The 21363-nt window shown below is 42.6% G+C and overlaps 1 protein-coding gene across 1 annotated transcript in view; it reads left to right on the plus strand.

Annotated features, from left to right (window-relative positions):
• Positions 1-21363, plus strand: part of LOC147727456 (bifunctional methylenetetrahydrofolate dehydrogenase/cyclohydrolase 2, mitochondrial-like) — a 505471-nt gene that overhangs the window by 43936 nt on the left and 440172 nt on the right. Inside the window, exon 3 of the mRNA XM_086963121.1 lies at positions 581-703. Coding sequence (XP_086819247.1) covers positions 581-703 — 123 coding nt within the window. The remainder of the gene's footprint in view (positions 1-580; positions 704-21363) is intronic.

Here is a 21363-nt window from a genome sequence, read left to right on the forward strand (position 1 = left end):
TCATGTATCATCATTGTTATTTGTTATAACCCCATGCCAGTGGGTATTGTTTGTTTATTTTCATAATGCTGGTGTGTTTCTGTATCCAAGTGTATACTTTTTTCCCTTCCCCACTGCCATTTGAATATATTTTAATATATTTGTGTGTTTTTGCACTGCCCCCTTGTGCATCTGTATGGTAACTTTTTTGCTTGTAACTGTTTCTTCTGTGTAAAGCACTTTGGTCTTTGCCTTCTGGTTTTCACTATAAAAATAGACATTCAAAATTAATAAATACCTCAGGGGTGAACAAGAGTACTTTTCCAAGGACACAAGGATTGAGCAAAGGACACAGAAATAAATAAATGTCTTTGTCTTCCATTTTGAAGTGCAGGTTGCACCAGACGGTCGTACTCTTTATGTTGTGGATACTGCACAAATTGTGATTTATTTTGTGGGTGCAAGTCAAGTTACAAGCATTGAATTAGTATGTTAATGTGGCAATCTGCACCCAAGTGTCTTGAAAATGTAATGGTATTTATGCCTATCATTTACACGTTGAAAAGCACTTAAATTGAGAAATCGATCCACTTTCTTTCAGGCATTACAAGTGAAGTAATACTTAGACCAAGCCGTGTTTCACAGGACGAGCTTTTAGAGTTAACTGTCAAATTAAATAACAATCCTGCAGTCAGTGGAATTTTGATACAGCTGCCTGTGCCAGGTATGTGATTAGGTTAGTATGATGTTTTTGTGACTATGAAGATTTATCTATATTGCACACTGTACATAACAAATTGACTCCTTGCCGAAGTATATGGCCTTAATTATCCAGCCAATATGTGATATGCTGCTACGGTTTGCTGTTGAAATAATGTTTGTGGAATTAATTGTAATTTACAGGAATAAACAACTCCAGGTAGTGAAGAACAACACTGCTTCAAAGTCTTTTTATGCATACTCGAAAATCCTACTTTGTTATTTTAATTGAAAGGTAATGCATACATTCACACAGGGGTTTCACCAGTGAACTACCCAGTGGCTTTTGTTCTACTCATTCTATAACACAACATCCTCCTGCATAGAATATTATAGATAACATTTACATCAGGGGATCTGTACAAAATTCCCACAGTGCCATTAACTTTTACATGGGCCAGCTGGTTCGAATTATTAGAACATTGGAATGTTGGGAGCTCCATTGAAAATAATGGAGTGCTCTGGGCTTATAATGGCTGGCATAAGCCTGGAGCTCCAACATTCCAATGTTTCTTTGTTCACAGCTCTGGCTGTGAACAAAGGCTTCAGGGAGCCTGAGAGGATTCCAATCCCCTCACGCTTCCAAAAGGCTTTGTTTGTTTTGTTAGAACATTCTGTCCTCTAGTGACAGAATGATCTAATAGCCTTATAGCCCTTCGTAGATGGGCTATACCGCTATTAAAGTCCTTCTCCCTTGTTAAAGGCTCTTGCCTTCGGCTCGGGGCCTTTAACGCTGGAGAGGGCCTTTAATAGTCGGTATATCCCTCTACGGCGGCCTATAAGGCTATATTAATGCCCAGACACATCTCAACTTAGAATGTGTATCTGGACGCCAGATAAGAAATGTAACTACCCTTCGATTTCTGGTCTTGCCAGTAAACTTTGAGAGACTTTCCCAGGGTATGCCAGGGTCTTCCTCACTCTATCGTTGAAATGTCCCTTTCCTTTTCTGCAGCCCAGTATTTCAAGGAAAGATTTCTGGGCGTTTGATCACCATCTGTGCAGGATATACGTGAAGTAATTGCTTTTGCCTTCATTCCAGCTCTGTCAGACAATGGATTATTAATTTGGGGCGGGGGAAACAATCTTAATAAACATATTATGATTGAATGGAAAGACAAGTCTCATGGAAAATCAGCTTTTTAAGTACGCAATACAATAACATTTTGAAAAATAGCAAAAAATAATTGATCAAAAGGACACCACAATTATAAAGGGGAACGGATATATTGATTGTTAAGGTTTTAAGGCAAAAATTGCCTAGAAAAAGAAAAGCATTTTTAAAATTCATTAATTGGCACTTCACTAGAATTGTGGTGCGATTTCAGACTCACCTCCAGAAGTTGTTCGATACACCAAGTAGGTCGTCCATCAAAGTTTTCACCTTATTATGTGTACTTAAAGTTTTCACCTTCGGACTTGGTCTCTGAAATCAAAGTCAACATCTTTCAGTAAGGCCAGGCCCAAAGCTGAGGCTGGTGAGGGTCCACCACAGTCAAATATGTCATTGTCGAGCTCCAGCTAGAGTCGTTGGTTTTGGCACTGTAGTGTAGTTCCTATTTTCCCAATAGGCCCTGCGCATTGGAATAACATAAACAGTAGTATAGACGTAGAAGTGCGGATCTTCCAGGTCTCCACTGACTATGCTAAACTTAATTGGGTTTGTTACCAACTAGCTCAGAGGTCACTGGAAACCTTCTTGACTGAATAGGAAGTGATCAGCTTCCCTGGTACAGACAAGAAGGGATTCAGTTTTCCAACAACCACATAAACATGACAACTTTGCTCCTTAGAATAAGAGTCAATCTCTAGAGTCGTGTGAAACAATAGACAGTTATTTTACTCAGTCAGTTTTGTGCAGATTACTTTCACCAATATGCAGAGAATAGAGAGACGGGCGTTTTCAATAAAAAGGTATTATTTATTGAACAGTCTTTCTTCTCATACAAGAGAAATTAATTGCCACAATTGCAAGACTAGTTATTATAAAAAGTGCGTACAGTAAAATGAGGATTGCAAAATAATACTGTAAAAGCATTGATATGGTTTCTTAGCCATACAATGGTTTAAAATGAATAAAACATATGTACATTCATATATACATTAGGCTAACGTACTCAACTGGTGCTTCTAACTACGCCTACCCCAGTGTACCTGACCTAAGCCTAATACGTGGAAGGGAGTAAGTAAGTAGCAGTTTTAGTTAAGTTGGTTTTGCCAAGGTTTGCTTCAAGAATTCTCTCCAAGGGTTTAGTCAACACCATATCTCTGGAATAGAATGTTGGAGGTCTTGTATCTCCTTCCAGGACTCGATATCCCAGTCACTCGCAAGAGTAGGCTGGAAACGCCGGAGCTGGATTTTCTCGGCAGGAGAAAAGACAGCGTCTCTCTCAGCACGTCGAGGAGGAGGAGGGGCAGTGTCTGTGGGCAGCTTGTATCTGCTGGGCTTTGCAGGGGACAGCTGTTCTGCTCCTATGTTCACCATACCATCGTTCGCCGATGTCGTTGAGGCAGCGATAGCATAAGCGTCAGAGTTTGCTTAAGGCAACGTTGGTAATATTTATACCTGAAAGGTGCCTTGTTTGACGTAAGTTTTTGGACATAAGACGTCAATAAAGGTGTCACTAGGAAGTGATCGTCTCTCAGTGCTCATTAGAGTTCTATTACTAATAAAAACATAGCAAGCGGGGATTTCCCAGGTTGCTGAGTTTTATCTTGTTGAAGAACTCGGAGTGTAATCTAGGAATCTTAGATAGTGGCTTCTGCTGTGTCATTTGCTCTAATGAGCTGCAGAGGAAGAGATTCTGAAATGTGGCTCTGATCGTGTGAGGCCAGAGACGAGTTTCTGAATATTGCATTTGATCGTTTATGCCAATATAGGGGCATGAATGGATTATAGCCGTATAGGGGCATAAGGTCACAGTATTGATCGGGGTCCTAGATTAGAACGCGACACCCACTCCACGAATTTATGTCCATCAATTTACTAAAAACGATAGCAAAAGATGCATGTGTAACATTACCCACCCCAAAATACATATATGCATTTGAAATGGCGTGTTTGCAATACATGGAATTATTTGTACTGTACGTCTTTAAGCATAGAAATCATTCAAAATTATAGCATATGTAATCAATGAACGATTTTGCGAAAAAATTACACATGAAATATCTCTTAATACAGAAAAGAAGGGTGAGATAATTTCATCACATATAAATGCATTTGTTTTAAAATGTGCTAGAGGCTGATGTAAAGTTATTATGTCTCTAGATTTACCTAAAAGTAGAAGCTTCTGTTCTTTATGAATAGGTCTACTTTAAGCATAGAATTTTTGTGCCAGAAAAAGGTAAATATTTTTTAAAAAGTGTTCAATTAAAAAAAAAATTCTTGTTGAACGGGGGAATAGAGTTTCAACGCTTTTCAGCAGTTTTTGTTGATCAAAAAAGGCCGAATTCAGAGTTCATGGGAACGCTGTGTGTCGGAATGCTTTTCAAAAATTATTGTTTCTGTTGAGGGGAGAACATCATATCAGACAGGCTCTCAAAAAATTGGTCTACAAAATCAGGTGACAGTTCGACCAAGTTCGATAGTGCTGTAACTTGGCAGGTGTGAGAATGATTGCTATCATCAAAGTCTGGGTCAGCAATGCTCACAGATGGTCGTACCTGGGTGATGTTGCTTTTGTCTCTCGCTCCACTGTTACCACCTAGTCGTAGCACAGGAGTCTCAAGGAATGCCGTCATCAGGATTGGTAGCCGCTGGGGACAACACAATGCGTGAGCCGTTACAGGATTTAGCAAAGTATCGATATCCATTGGTACTGCTGATGGAAGTGCAAGACAGATGTCCAACACGCACTCATCTCCGCATAGCATACATCGAAGCACAGGTAAGATGCAGGTCTGCCATATAGGTCTGAATGAAAGAAACCAGGTCATGTTTAGATCTCTCAGTCTGGCCAATCCGAGGACTCTAGTTATTCGGTCCCGGTAGCGTACTGCTAGGATCGTTTCTTCCATTCCTGCCGGAGTCATGTCTGTATTTCGGCTTGCCATATCGGACCAGGAGGGTCAAAAATAAAATCCCTGCTACAAGTCCCAAAATAAGGGAGATGCCGCCAAAGATTGATTGAACAAAATTGGGAATGATTCCCAGAATTGCTTTGAATGGTGTTAGCAGTCCCGTAAAAATCGTCTTAAATATGCCTGGGTTGCCTATGGCGCTAGACATGTTAAGAATTTGGCTAAGAATTTCTGTGAAATGCACGGGGCAATTAGTTGATAAAAGGTCATGTATCTCCGTAGCCGTCCTTGCAACTAGGAGATCATACGTCTCTTTTGATGACGTGATGGGCACTGTTGTCTGTAAAAGCACAGACTTCATTCTGCTTAAAGTATCAATTCGTATAGAAGAGAAATTCAGACGAGGCCATAAGGGAGTCTCGGAGTCTCCAGGGCCGTTTGGAAACAATGCTTGCATACAACAAGTGACCATGGAAGTTACGTGTACGAGATATGCTTTCCCTGGCAAAAGGCCACAACAGCTGGGATCCGTTATTAGAATGTAACTCCCATTCGAGAGCTGCTTGAAGAAGGGCTCTATCTGTGTTGAAGGTGTGACATGCTGGTGGCATGAAAGGTTGTTTGAATTACCTTCACAGGCTCCGTGTAAATTAATACCCTGGCACAAAAGTATACCGCTTAGTGAATGTTTACAGTTTTCACCACTAAGAAATACATTTTTGTTGCTGTCACTATAGCATGTGTGTGTATATGGTAATTTCCATGTTGACTTAATGTATCCTGTACCCAATCGTTCATACTGGCCAGTAGGTATGTATTCCAGGCAATTTCTAAATCGGAAAGTTGTTATCGGAATTGTGATAATCCCGTGTATTATCCATTCAATGACAGGACTTTCTGACATTGTCAAAGGTAATCTCTCAAGTTTTTCAATGCTCAGGATTGTATAGTCTGCTCCTTTCTGTGCCAAGCTGATTTGTTTATTAGTAAGGTTAAAGATGGAAAACAATGACGTTGTGTTGATTAAACGCCAAGGCACATAGCCTGAACGAAGATTTTGCAGCGTCCAGCCTAACTGTACAATTGAACGCAATTGTGACTGGCCATGCTGTAACATTAGCAAGTCTAGGTCTATTATATCTATGGCAGATGATACAATACTGTCCAGTGAATATATTCTGGAGGACAGAGTCATTAACCCATTGTCCACTACAGAAAGTGATTTTTCCAAATTAATACGATCAGTTTCTCGTATTTTTTCAGCTGTTTCGATTTGTGTTATTTTCCAAGCCGCATATATACTGGTCGCTATGAAACGCTTTTGACACTGTTTGCGTGGTCCGAGAATGAAATCGCGCAAATCAGCACCATCTTTAAGTAAAGATAAGTGTTGCTTAATTTCAGCCAGTGTGGATGATTCTATCCATTCAAGGCACAGCTTCCCTACACTGTATGTTGTTACTATCCCTGGATGTTGTCTCTGGGAGTATCTAGGGTCTGGTCTGGTCATTGTTAACCCCTGTGTTTTATTCAGGAATCTATCTTGACAGTTGTTTGTGTCAGTAGGCCAGATTAACCACTTTTTCCAATCAGGATGTGTTCTGTTTAGATGTAAAATTTTTGATACGTCTATTTCAATATCTGTTGTTGCATTATCAGGTATTGGTTTTGTAATAGACGGTTTGTTAAGGTCCTTGATCTTAGCTAGGCCAAGACAAGTTGTTTGTTGAATTGTTTCATTTAAGAACATTATTTGCTCTGGGATCTTGCAGGCTCGAAATAATGCTTCTAGGCCTTGTACCTGCCAATCTTTTGTACCCCAGATTATTTTTGTTTCAATGTTATTTTTCCAATAATCAAAACCAAATGTCATCATTTTTTCATAAAATGCTTCTGGGTATATCAATTTAGTATTTGTCAGCATAGTTTTCAATCCTGTTTTATCTAACAGTTTATAAAAAAACGTTTCTGCATCACTGGGGTTAAACCCTGAGAAGTACTGCAATTTCTCATAGAATTAACTGCTTTTAGGTGGTGTAGCACAATGTTCCCATTGGTTATACTTAAAAACATTTCTAGGTTGTGCAGATTTATGCAAGTAACGATCACCATAGTGTGTGTAGCAGAACATCTGTTCATAACTAGACGAACCTTGTAAATAATCATGTTCTGTGAATCTTGCTGACATTACTAAATCAGACATCATATTATTAATACTTTGAAAATCCCAATCATCAGAAAATGTACTTGGTTTTACAAAGTCACTTAATTAAACCTTGAATTGATGAGGATACTTCAGGATTTCGACCGGACCATATATTTCATAGTCAGTTTTGTCCCATGATACCCCGCCGGGTATTGGAATGGCAGTGACATTTACTTTTGACAGTTCTCTTTTCTTCACGTGGGATGACTTGTGTGGTTTTAGGACTAAGTTGATGTTCTGACTTGCTGTGTCCATTGTATTGTAATAAACTTTCCTAAAATTAAAACTACAATTAGGCATAGTAGGAGTATAAATACCCCCGAAATAATCCAATGCTCAATTAATGGTGCATCCAGATATACTTCTTTGATTTGATGAAAGAGTTCTGTTGCTTTTTCTTTAAAAGTCTTTGTTTCTGGCATCACTTCGGGGTTGCTTTGATCCTCAGAAAAGTTATCGAAGTTGATGAAGTAGCCAGAGGCAGTTCTGTCAATTGTTGGGATTGTCCTTTCAATTTGTCTTTCGGTAGCACATTCTGATGCCACATCATTGTAGACTGGTGTTTCTTGACGAACTGTTTCAATCTGTGTCTCAAGAGGCACAAGTTCCATGGCATTATTGCATAGTCCCTCTCTATGCACTGCAGGCTTATCGAATGTGATTAGTCTTTCAGTTTGAACCTCTTGGATTGTTGCAAGTTTGGGTATTCTGTTGTTTCTCGGGAGTCCACTGGGCCTACTGTTGATTATAGGCCACATGCTTGTGGTTTTACCAGGTCGATTGATATAACTCTGTTCTCCTTTTTACCAGCAAGGGGCGGTATTACTACTGATCTTGTTCCGTTGACTGCTAAGACAGGTACTGCTTTTCTGTAAGAAGGCCCAAATTACTTCTTCACCGCTATTTTTTCTCTGACTAGATCCCCAATCTTTGGAATCCAGACAGGCCTTGCTGTGGCTGGTGGTGCCTCGTCAGTGGTAGCTGGCTGTTGCTTTAACTTTATGTTGCTTAAGGATTTTCTTGTTTCATTCAAGTCCTGTAAAACAGCCAAACGATCTTTGATGTCAAAGTCTGTTTTCTTATCTTCTACCACTGACACCTGACTATCTAAGTCCTGAATTCGCATTCTAGTTCCAAACAATAGTTCATATGGGCTGAAACCTTTTAGAGAATTTATTGGCAAATTGTTAAGACTTAACTGGACACTTATTAAATGTTTGACCCACCCAGCACCTGAACCTAATACCTTCGCTGTTATAGATTGCTTTATGTCGCATTTTTTTCTTTCTACCACACTATTCCCTTCGGGTGTGACGGACAAGAATACTGCAACCCAACTCCCATGCTGGCCATGGCCTCCTTATAAGCTCGAGAGCTGAAAGCAGGACACTGGTCAGAATGGAACATGGCAATTGCGTATGTGCCGATAAAGACTCGCAGATCTTTTATAACCGTTCTGGCGTCAGCCGAGCGCTGGGGCCACATTTTTTAAGTGGATTTTGTCTTAATGATATACAATGGACGCGTTTCTCTTGTTTGATTGCGCCGATAGATCGCCTTATGCTTTCTATTAGGGTTCCTGACACTACACTGGCCGGTTCTCCACTGCGATCACTGTTGCAATCTTCACAATGTTTTGCAAAATCATGAATTCCTTCACTCATTTCCGGCCACCAGTACTCTGATTGCAATTCTCTCTGAGAGTCCCTGATTGTTTGGTGTCTCAGACCCAACCCCATATGTGCTTCCTGTAATAGGAAACCTCTCCTGTTCATGTTTGGAATTACTCTATCCCCCACTCCAGGGATTAGAGCAAAAGGAACGGAGTTTGCATCAATTACGTATGCATAATTGAGTGGATAGTTCACGGGTAGTGCTACGGACGTTTTCACTGCCAGCATGGTTTCCCCGTCTATGTATTTTTCGGAACGCTTTTTTGTGGCTACGGAAGCCGGTTCAGTTGCTTCCGCTGTGGCTGTATTAGCCAATGAATTCCCTGCAACGTGAACACCATCACGTTGATGACTCAGAGTGTGTATCACGTGAGTCTTTTGTAGTTCTTTCTGTAAAAGAGCTACCTGTTTCCAAAGCATGTTATGCTTGATTGTGGCACCTGTGTCATCTTTGTAATCATTTTGAACCCAGCTCTGTAATTTATTATTGTAGGAGTTGACGCAGAAATGAGAATCGCACACGATTAGTGTCGGGAATTCACGTTCTGCATTTTCAAGCGCCATCTTTAAAGATCTGATTTCAGCTCTCTGAGCCGAACAGTTTCTTACTGATTCAGTTTTTGTTATTTTCGGTCTGAATTTACTGCACAGCCAACGACCTTTAACAATCGCACAGGCTGCATCGTAGGATTTGCTCTCTACGTTGAAATGCTGTACAAATCTATCTGTATAGATTATACAGGTGTACTGTGGGAGAGGCAGAAGTTCGATTGGCAGAGGATATTCTTCTTCATAAGTCAAATCATTCAGTTTTTCGAATTGCAGGGCGAAATAGTATTTCACATCTTCCGCTCCAAGAGAATTTACACACTGTATCCATTTCGGATCCAGTGACACTGTAGGCAGGTTTACTGGGCTGAATAGCGCCTCGAAGGCGGATTCCGCTGTGAGGATATTAATCCTTTTGCCATGTGCTAGTTCTCGTTCATTCGCTAATGCAGTTTCTACTGCTTTCACAGTATTTTCTGTTGGACTGAATGTTTTTTCCGCTTGTGTGTACAAGTGAGATTTAATTGAAATTTGTACCTTTTCTCCCTCATTAGAAGTCAGGTACGTGAATCCGCATCTTCCTGGGATGACTCGGATTACAAGATTGCGTGTGTTGTCACGTGTATCTAATTTTGTTTTTGCTAACATGTCTGTTTGCAGTGATCTCAAAATTTCTGTGTGTTTTTGAGTCCAATTGATTGGTTTAAAATCAGGTTTAATTAGTTCGTAGAGAGGTTTAACCCTCTCCGCATAATTTAGAATGTAAGTTCTACCGAAATTCAGGAAGCCTAGAATTGATTGTAAGTTCTTCAGCGTTTTAGGTGCTTGGAGTACAGCGCACTTCTCTAAGAAGTTGTCCGCTAGGCTTTTTCCTTCACTTGATAATTCGTATCCTAAAAATAATACTGTCAGATGGGCAATTCGAGACTTTTTAAAGTTGAATTTGTAACCCTCTGCTGCGAACCCAAGTATAATGGTGTTCACTCTTTTCAAGTGAGTGGAGTTCTGGACTTTTTGGTTCCGTCCAGAGGTGTCAGGGATAACACCCGAAGACCCCGGAGTTCTACCTGTCTCGGTGCACAAATAAACAGAAACACGGGCTTCTCGATGGTGGCGTCAAAGACCAAAGGTTTATTACTGCAGGGACACAGAAGTCACAGAAACTACACACGGGCAGTGTCTAGGAGCCTGTTCGATTTGTACAAAGAGGGTTGCTCCTTATATACGGAATATTGAGCTTCGGGCAAATTCTTTACATGTTAGTACATTCCCAAACCTTTGTGTCCTAAACAATAAATATTTGGCGTTACACAGGAATCGTCGACAATATCTGATGTCAAAACTTTACGAACGAGGGGCTCCCACTGTTCCATCATAATCCCATGTCAACTTCTCATTCAGGAGCCGGACCGCCTCATCGTAAATTTCGTTACCTCCCCCTAATAAAGGCCCAGAAGGAAAGGAGCAGAGCCAGGGTCGTAAATGGGCAAGGCTACCAGCTTCGGCCGCCTAATCATGATCAGGCAACGAACACGAGAACCAGTATAGCAGGACTGGCCTCAGGCAGAGGAGGCAGTTTCTGTCGAGTCATGCAGCCATGGCGTGTTCTGTTCTAAGGTGCACGTGTTACTCGAGAGGTGAATCTCCGGCTAAAGCCTACGTGTCCTTAATCGAAATGAAGTAATCAGAGGTCATTGCGCGTCTATTGTCTATGTGAGGGCAAGAAACACAAAATGGCTGCCATAATCTAAGATGGATGCCATGGGTAGATCAGGAATGTGTTTGTAACAGAAGTACTCTTGCTCGTAGTATAGCGAAAACACCGGGATAAGCTAAATGGACCATTTGCGGTTCACTGATACCAAAATTATGTATTTACGACAATGTTGAAAACACAGGTTCAAATCGTCACGGAACCTCAGACCCTCCTTTTGCCCTTACATAGGCAATTACTCAGTCTATGTCAGAGTCTAATTCTATGCTCATCAGGTCAGTGACATGTTGCTGTATCATCATCCTCTTTCGCGCCTTTTCTCCAAACGCAGGTGGTTTTCTGAGACAGGTTGCAGCACAGAGACTACACAAAGCTGGACCACACTGGATAATCAGGCAGCATGAGGATAGGAATACTAAGATGACACCAATGACCATCAGAACCTTCCATCCCCACGCTGATATCAGAGTCCAAAACCACTCCATGAAGGACCAGTTTCCCTTGTCTACATGTATAGAGTCGGAAATCTTGTGTAGCTTAGAGATCGCCTCATAGACGGTTGGAGCATTATTGGGAATAAAAAACACAGCAGCTCGATTGGATCATTCTGCATACCCCACCTCGATCTGCAAGTATTACGTCTAGAACCATACGGTTCTGCAACGTCATGAGACGATCCGCCTGAAGCTCAGCTGTCAAATTGCTAAGGGCACCAGCAGTTTCGGTAATAGTAGATTCAACTACCCGTGTTAGCTGACGTATATTTCTACTATTGGCCATAGGCCCCCAGAACGGAAGGAAACCTTTGAAAAAGTCTCCAGCTTCCTGACCGGCGGTATCTTCCTTGCTGCAGACACCTCTTGCTACTCTGGTCTTGTGATAATCAGGAGAAGCAGTGTATGTTGGAGGCAACAATCGAGCAATATAACACGAACCTGAAAAGTCAGCAGGCAACCATGTATACGCTCTGTCCTGACAGATGAAGTAGGTACCCCTAGCAGTAAGAAAGGCAGGGGAAGAGTTAGACGGAAACACGTAAGTCTCAACGCACTCACTCCTCCCTAGCTGAGCTCTCGGATTCCTCCCATTTCCCTGCAAACAGACTTGACCCCGGTGAGGTACGACCCAGACTGGAGTTGAGCTTTTACGCTTGCTTTCTCCCAAGCTAAGGCGATACTCTGTAGAGTTCCAACTCAAATACACCCGTAATTCATCTCTAGGGTAAGATGGAGTATTATTGACGTCTTTAATCATGTCAATAATTCCCTGGACTAAAGCTTTGTTGACAGAGTTGTATTTAGTGGAACGTGGTGGACGTGGAGGATAGGTCTCAAGGGCATAGGCAAAAATGGTCTGGAAGGCCTGAAATGATCCATTATAGCTAAAAGGCAAAACTAGATAGGGAATGCCTTTATCCATGGTGTGGGGTATCAAGCCACACACCCAGCAGTCTGTTGTGTTAACTACCAGTTGGTGTTGATGCAAGAGCTGTACAAATGTGTTATTAATGAATTCTGAGCGTCGAGCTTGCTCATGTTCAGGAAACGAGTGAAAAGAATGCATAGAAGAAACAGTAGAAGTAGCAGGATCAAGGGGAGGTACTGTAGTTACTGGCATAAAAATTAAATTCACACCAAAGACGATTCCACCCACCAACGTTATCAAAACAATCAAAAATGTAATGGCACATTGCATTAGAAAACATTTGCTGTGAAGAATTTTCTAAAGTCTGTTTCTGCGAACATAAATTACATTTTCTCGTTGCAGCTCAGGAAGCTCCATCTTCTACAATCCGCTCGCGACCACTGATGATGTGTACGTAGATGAAAATGCCTCTATCAGCTCTGGGAGTTCCCAGAACTAACAGAAAGATCGACCTTGTGTCTGACCCCTGCAGATTCAACTAGGCACACAGCCACGACCCTACGGCTACCCAGACGGCAAGGCAATTTTAAAACAACAAAACAATAGCAAACTTCCTGGCTGGAGGCAAAAGTGTCAAAATTCAAATGTGTAAAATAGGCAGTTTCCTGCTTTATTTGTCCATATTGCGAGACCGTAAATTGTATCTCAGTTTTGCAGGAGCTGTTTGGTCTGGAAACAGTGTATTTTCAGCAGGAGTTGCAATGTTCAAGTTCGCAGATGGCAAGGTTTCTTCTGATGCAGAGGACAAATGTTCAGAATTCAAAGGAGCAGTTTCAGGAGGAGAGCCAGAGTTCGATGTGTCAGTGATTAGTTCGGCATCGCTGAAAGGGATAAATTTGGGTGTTCGTTCAAACTCAGAGGCACCAATTCCCTTCTTCACCCAGTTATCGTAAGGAAGTGGCAGGGGCACACGTTTGACATGTGTCGTGTGTATCCAATTCTTCCGACCAGCCACACGAATAGCAGTTCTCGTTGCTAGCAGCACCTGGTAGGGGCCGACGAATCTAGGTTGAAGATTTTTCGTCCTTGCAAAATTGCGCACGACGACCTGGTCTCCAGGTTTCAGCTGATGACCTGGACTCTCGGGTGGCTTTGGCAATGCATCGAAAACCTGTTGGTGAATAAGACTCAATTTAGCAGTCAAGTCGTAAAGGTAATCAATCAACATTGGATATTCCAGAGAACAGAATTCTTTTGGCCTTGGCACTCCCCAAACATTAGCGGGACGACCAAAAACTATCTCATAAGGACTAAGCCCTACTCTAGAATGTACAGTCGCTCTTGTTGATAGCAAAGCCAAGGGCAGTGCATCCGGCCAGGACAAACCCGTTGATGCCTGTATTTTAGCAAGTTTTAGTTTGAGGGTGTCATTGTAACCCTCAACTAAACCAGCAGACTGGGGATGGTTCGCACTGTGAAATTTCTGCTTGATCCCTAAACCGGCACACACACTCTGCATAACTTTCCCTACGAACTCACTTCCGTTATCTGACCATACAATCCGTGGCATGCCATACCTAGGGAAGTATTCTTTGAGAAGAATTTTGGCAGTTGATAGGGCAGTGTTGTCCTTCAGTGGATATGCTTCGATCCATCTGGAGAAAGCACAAACTACCACTAGGACGTATTTTAGATTGTTGCAACGATCCATGTGAATGAAGTCTAACTGAATCACTTCAAAGGGGCAGGAAGGAGGAGCGAAGTGACCAGCGGGTGTGGGGACTGCCTTGCCAGGATTATGCATCAGGCATACCATACAATTTTTCACCACTCTCTCTGCACACTTACTAATCCCATCATTCTTCCAGACTGGAGCCAACATCTTACAAATCCCTTCAGAACTGATGTGCGCTGCTCCATGCGCCATCGTTACTACTGCAAGTACATACGCATCAGGCAACATCCAACGCTGTTGTTCCGACAAATCAATCCAACACCCACTCGAGTCCAATTTACCTGTACTCTCTTTCCATGCAAGCTTTTCTTCCTCAGTCGCCTCTTTCTGAATTTCTTTCACACTTTCGACTGTCCTCACACATTCCAGACTCCGAAATCCATCTTGCAGATGTTGCAACATACATTCTACTCATCATATTTCTAGCTGTCTGTTTAGCGGTTTCATCAGCAAAAGCATTTCCACGACCAACATCATCCGTGATTGCTTTATGAGCACTGCATTTCACAATCGCAACTTCAGTCGGCAAGGTTAGAGATTCCAACAAGTCGTTAACTAACTGACCATGTTGAATCTTAGTCCCATGGGACGTAATGAAACCTCTTTCTTTCCACAAACGGCCAAAACTATGGGCCACGCCAAACGCGTACTGACTATCTGTGAACACATTCACTCTCTTTCCCTTAGCTAAAACACACGCTCTCGTTAGTGCTATCAATTCTGCAGCTTGGGCAGAATTCTGACTCACTCTCGCAGTCTCCACAATCGTTCTCAAAGTCGTTACTGCGTAAGCAGCAGTCACATCACCATTCTCCAATTTAAAGCATGACCCATCAACATACAACGTGCCATCTGGATCTGACAACGGAGTATCTTTTAAATCAATTCGTCCTTTTGTCTCCTCCTCGGTTCTGAAACAGCAATCATGGGGTTCAGCATCACTCGACTCCTGATTAGTCGGCAACAATGTTGCTGGATTCAATACATTGCATCTTTTGATCTGAATTTTGACTCGCTAACAGTGTCAGCTCATAGCCTGATAACCTAGCACTGGTAAGATGCTGTGTCTTGGTTCGGTTCATGAGTGTGTCCACAGCATGAGGAACCATGACCACTAGCATGTTATTCATCACCAAACCAGCAGATTGTCGAATGGAAGCTGCAGCTGCCGCTGTAGCTCTCAAACAACTAGGCAACGCTCTAGCTACCGGATCTAATGTTGATGAAAAATACGCGCACGGGCGTTGTTTATCACCAAATCTCTGTGTCAGAACACTCAACGCGCAACCTTCTCTTTCGTGAACATAGAGCGTGAATGGTTTACTGTAATCGGGTGTACCCAACACAGGAGCTGAACACAGTGCATTTCGTAACTCAGAAAAACTCTCCTGACATTCAGCAGACCATGGCACCGGACTCGGAACACCTTTCCCAGTCAAAGCTACCAATGGTTTTGCCAAAAGAGAAAAATTTGGGATCCACTGCCTACAGTATGAGGTAATACCTAGAAAGGCACGTACTTCTCTCTGTGTGCGGGGAACACTCATCTGCGTAATTGCTTTTATTCTCTCTGGGGTCAACTTCCTTCCCTCCTTTGACAAGAGATGACCTAGGTAGGTCACTTCTTGGCAGCAGTATTGCATTTTCGAAGGTGACACCTTGTGATTCAAATTTGACAAATGATGCAATAAGGAAATTGTAGCTGCTTTGCAAGTTTCCTTGTCATCGGCAGCCACTAGAAGATCATCTACATACTGTACTAAGGCAGAACCAGGAGGCAGTACAAAGGAATCTAATTGACTTTTTAATGCCTGACTGTAAATGGACGGACTCTCACAATAGCCTTGTGGAGCACGTTTAAACCTGAAGCTTCGACCTCCTAGAGAGAAGCCAAAAATATCTCTGCTTTCCTCGGCTATCGGAATGCTGAAAAAGGCATTCTTCAAGTCGATGACTGAAAACCATGTAGCTGTGGCAGGAATCAACGTTAACAATGCAGTAATGTCTGGAACCACAGGAAACTGCGGAACCACAATTTTATTAACCTCCCTGAGATCGATAACAAACCTATATACTGGAGGTTTTGAAGGGTCAGTACGTTTCAAAATTGGTAATACAGGACTGTTACAGACATTTCCTCTAGTTTCTTCAACCACGCCTTTCTTAATCAAATCTTGCACAATCAATAAAAGTGCACGTTCACCTTCACTAGAAATCTTGTATTGAGGAATTCGTGGAAATTTGACATTTGCTTTTAAAGTGACTACATATGGTGGAATTTCTAAAAGACCTACATCATTAGGACCAGTCGCCCAAAGAGTATCAGGGAGTGAACGCAGCTCTGGCGGGAGTGCATCCATTGACAAGTACATCGGAGAGGTGATTCTTTTACCCAATGTAAGCTGTACTCCTGACGGAGAACAGTACAATGTCGCATACAGGCGTTTTAACAAGTCTAAACCAAGCAGATTTTCATTACAACCGGTTGTCAAAATCAAGGGTGCTTTCAATTGACACGGTCCAACAGAAATAGACAAAGGACCAGATACAGGGTTGTAAACAGGGGCGCCTGAAAAACCTACAGAAACATTTGTTAAGCCGGACAAAGGTGCGCCAGGGAGTTTTGCATGAATGATAGAACTTTTTGCGGCACCAGTATCCAACAGAAACGGTTCGACTACACCTGATGTTGCTACTGCGACATAAGGCCCACTCTGATCCACTGGAACTGATACTACTCCCTCTCTCTGTCCATGGCTATCCTAGTACTCAGTTTGCTGAAATCCCTCATCAACCTCACAATAGTCTTCAACATGATACTGTTGAGATCTATTTTGTTGGGCAGACTGTCCATTCCGCTGATCAAAATGATTAGAAGGGCGATCATTCGTTTGTGGAGGCATAGCACCTCGTCCTCGGCCTCTAGAATTTTGCATAGAACCACCACGACCTCTCTGAACTGCTGCAGCATTATTTTGCGCTAAGACTGGACAGTCATTCTTATAATGACCCTCTTTCCTACAGTACGCACACTGGTTCCACTGATATTGCGGCCTCGGTGAACTATAATCTGTCCGTTGGTATGACCCTTGCTGTGTATTAGTCTGATTCATACAAGGCGGATATGCCTGCTGTAAAAGAACTTTAGTTTTTAAATCTTTCGTCTTCTTATCTGATTTCTCTTTCTCCTCTTTATCCCTATTTTCATAATACTGTGCAGTTGCAAGTATTTGCGCAGTTGTAGAGACAGCCCACGCACTCTCGGAATCTTTCAATTTATTACTGAGCTCTGGCAGTAGATTGTGTACAAATTTATCGACAAATAGTCTCTGTCCTCCTTCTGTGCTCATATCCTGACCACTGTGATCTACAAAAGTCTCTTCGAACCTTGTGAAAAAGTCGGAGACACTTTCGTCTTTCTTCTGCCTGCATGCGGACAACTTGTCCCAGTTAACGCGCAATGCTGGCATCAGAGTCTTCATTAATTCAATTATCCTACCTGGAAGATTAGCAATTAGAGGTTCGGGTTTGGAACCACCTATTTGCTGACCATCTGCCGCAATGATAGCTGCCCAATCACCACCTAGGGCAACGGGATGATTCTCTTTACGAATTTTAGCCCATATTGGTTGCGGAACTACATTCCCAAATAACATGTCAATGTCCGCTAAATTCATCACACAAGCCTCAACTGTCTGTGCTAACTCTTTATAGTATCCGGCGGGATTCTTACGCGGATCTGGTAAGGCCTGTTTCACTGCTAACACTTCGGCTCGCTTCCATGGGATGTGTATCCACACTCTCTGGAATTGGGCCGGAGCGGCAACAATACCACGGTTCACATCAGCTTGAACGGCTTCGCGCCAAATTGGAGGGACCTCCCTCATTGGATATTGGCGATTCTGCTTCGTACTATGTTTCTCTAACTCTCTCGGTGAGCGAAGAGATGGATCATTCCTATAGCTTAAAATTAGTTCCATCGCTTCCTTTATATCCTCACCAACTACCATACCCGCAGCAAATTCTTTCTGAACATTAATTAATTCTTCTAGATTTGATTCAGAATCATCTTCTTCTAATTCGTCACGCAAAAGGGAGCACATCTCGTCGAACACATATCGTTGTGTCGGTTCTTTCCATTGCATAAATGTATCTAATACATCTCTAGTACTATATCTTCTACTTTTTGAAATCCATCTAAGAGCGGTGGAATCTAATATTCCCCGTTCCTCAGTACTGGGAAGCTGACTACGTCTCTGTACAGAGTCAGAGGCAGGAGTCTTAATTAAAGTTTTATAGAAGGGAGACAGAATATTGGAGACGGAATCAGTGATTCTCCGACGAACAGAAAGTGGAGTCATAATACTAGCAGAAGTAGAAAATACAGTAGCAGTTGGAACAGATAGAACAGGAACAGTAGGAGCATCAGGCAAAGTAGCTTGTGAGACAACAGGTGTAAGTGATGCAGGTATAGGTAAAGAAGTCGGCAACCCTGGAAGAGGGGGTGCCGAAGGAACATTTACATTGACCACAGGAGGTACAGGAGCTTGATTCAGGGGAGCAGGAGCAGGAATACCAGGTTGTCCAGCAACCGGTAATTGAACATTCGGTAGAGGTGGAGCCGTAGCACCCTGTGCATACGGTGGGGGTGACCTTAACAAATAAGACAGCAGAGGATCATTCTCGGAGTCCTCTACTGCCTTAGTTGTACTCGATGGCAAGGCAGGGTAGCACTTGTCCATCGCTAAATTATGCTCTCTAGTAGCCACCTCTATTGCTTTCTCAGACTCATTGAGTTGCAGCTGCTTAGCAGCCTGTTCTAAAGTCAACTCTTGTTCTTTCTGTTCTTTCTTCAATCTTTTAATTTCTCTCTGTTTAGATTCTTTTCGCCAATAACGGAAAGAATCAAACATTGCCGGCCGGGCTTTCTTCTTAAACAATTTCACTTCCAAATTATCAAGGACTTCGGGTTCAAAACTACCATGCAGTGGCCAACTAAGGACACCGTCTTTTTCGGTATAACGGATCCATACCTCATTATAAGATATAGGACCCACACCAAATTTACAATACAAGTCATAAAGAGGAGTTCCGACCGGAGGAACCAGACATGAGTCCTCCAACCGGGAATCACTGTTGCAACCAAAACACGACAACATACAATTTTTCCGACTTACCATTTTATAATCCGGAACACAGAACAGACAAAAACACAAACAGAAATGTGCACTCGAACCAAGAGCTTAGGCCTACCAAAACGAACCAATGTATCGATACCCAAACTAAACCAATAGATTATCGTAACCAGAACAACCAGTGATAATCTTATGAAACCAAACCAAACCAAGAACTAAAAAGGATTATCCAAACAGGAGCAATCCTTACGAAGTAACCAACTAGCAATCACTTAATACTTAACTGAGGCACTGAAGACGTCACCAAGGAGAAACCCGCCATGTCTCGCCGTACTAAGGACTGCACCTCGGGTCCAAGACAGGGCGACGGTCAAGGCAACGGACCACTGCAGCCGTCCTGAACGGGAACCCTCGTGGAAGAGAACGTCGGGCCACTTTTGCGATATGCCGGGATCGATGAAGTGGGGCGCCTCCCTCAGGAATCTTCACACGAAGCTTCTCGAACTCTTCAGGCTTTTGGACCGGTACCGAATGACGTCGCCCCACGTTGGGCGCCAATTGGAGTTCTGGACTTTTTGGTTCCGTCCAGAGGTGTCAGGGATAACACCCGAAGACCCCGGAGTTCTACCTGTCTCGGTGCACAAATAAACAGAAACACGGGCTTCTCGATGGTGGCGTCAAAGACCAAAGGTTTATTATTGCAGGGACACAGAAGTCACAGAAACTACACACGGGCAGTATCTAGGAGCCTGTTCGATTTGTACAAAGAGAGTTGCTCCTTATATACGGAATATTGAGCTTCGGGCAAATTCTTTACATGTTAGTACATTCCCAAACCTTTGTGTCCTAAACAATAAATATTTGGCGTTACACAGGAATCGTCGACAATATCTGATGTCAAAACATTACGAACGAGGGGTTCCCACTGTTCCATCATAATCCCATGTCAACTTCTCATTCAGGAGCCGGACCGCCTCATCGTAAATTTCGTTACCTCCCCCTAATAAAGGCCCAGAAGGAAAGGAGCAGAGCCAGGGTCGTAAATGGGCAAGGCTACCAGCTTTGCCCGCCTAATCATGATCAGGCCAACGAACACGAGAACCAGTATAGCAGGACTGGCCTCAGGCAGAGGAGGCAGTTTCTGCCGAGTCATGCAGCCATGGCGTGTTCTGTTCTAAGGTGCACGTGTTACTCGAGAGGTGAATCTCCGGCTAAAGCCTACGTGTCCTTAATCGAAATGAAGTAATCAGAGGTCATTGCGCGTCTATTGTCTATGTGAGGGCAAGAAACACAAAATGGCTGCCATAATCTAAGATGGATGCCATGGGTAGATCAGGAATGTGTTTGTAACAGAAGTACTCTTGCTCGTAGTATAGCGAAAACACCAGGATAAGCTAAATGGACCATTTGCGGTTCACTGATACCAAAATTATGTATTTACGACAATGTTGAAAACACGGGTTCAAATCGTCACGGAACCTCATGAGTCTCCAAGTCGTCGTCTGTGAGATATATATCATCTACGTAAGATAATGCCTCATCATCATACATTTGTAGTAACTCTGTTACTCTGGCTGAGAATAGTCCTGTGCTGTTCTTGAATCCCTGTGGGAGCCTACAGAAATGTTTCTGAGACCCCATTACTGAGAAAGCGGTCAAGTATCTGCTTTCTGGTGCAATATTTTGACAAAAGAAACCATTAGATATGTCTAATGTCGTTTGATATTTTTTCCTAACTATGTTATTCCTTAGTGCAGCACTATGCGAATTTTGTACTGCAAAAGTTTTGCAACATGCGTTAAGGTGTCTGTAGTCCAAAACTAGACGATATGAATTGTCTGGTTTGGAGACAGGAAACAAAGGATTGTTCATTTGAGAGGTGCATGTTTCAATCACCCCCTGATATTCAAGTTGATCTAAAATCTCCCTGACTTGTTTTTTAACTTCTTGCTTAATGGGATACTGCCTTTGTGCAGTCGGTTGATTTTTTAACTGGATTTTGTGAGGAGGAGATTCCTCATCCCATCCTACATGATTTTTATAGTGCCTGGGCTACTGCCCATTTCCTTGCATAAGTATATTTTTTGTGAAACGGAATGTGATTCGAGAAGGCAGGCATAATCATTTCTTCGCCACGAGGGCACTCCCTGACAAACTCTGGGGGCCAATCTTTTTCAGCTAACAGAATGTCATAGCCTTTTGAGAGTTTATCCCAAAATAGACCC

Source organism: Lissotriton vulgaris, chromosome 3_1, assembly GCF_964263255.1.
Source record: "Lissotriton vulgaris chromosome 3_1, aLisVul1.2, whole genome shotgun sequence".
Taxonomy (NCBI): Eukaryota; Metazoa; Chordata; class Amphibia; order Caudata; family Salamandridae; genus Lissotriton; species Lissotriton vulgaris.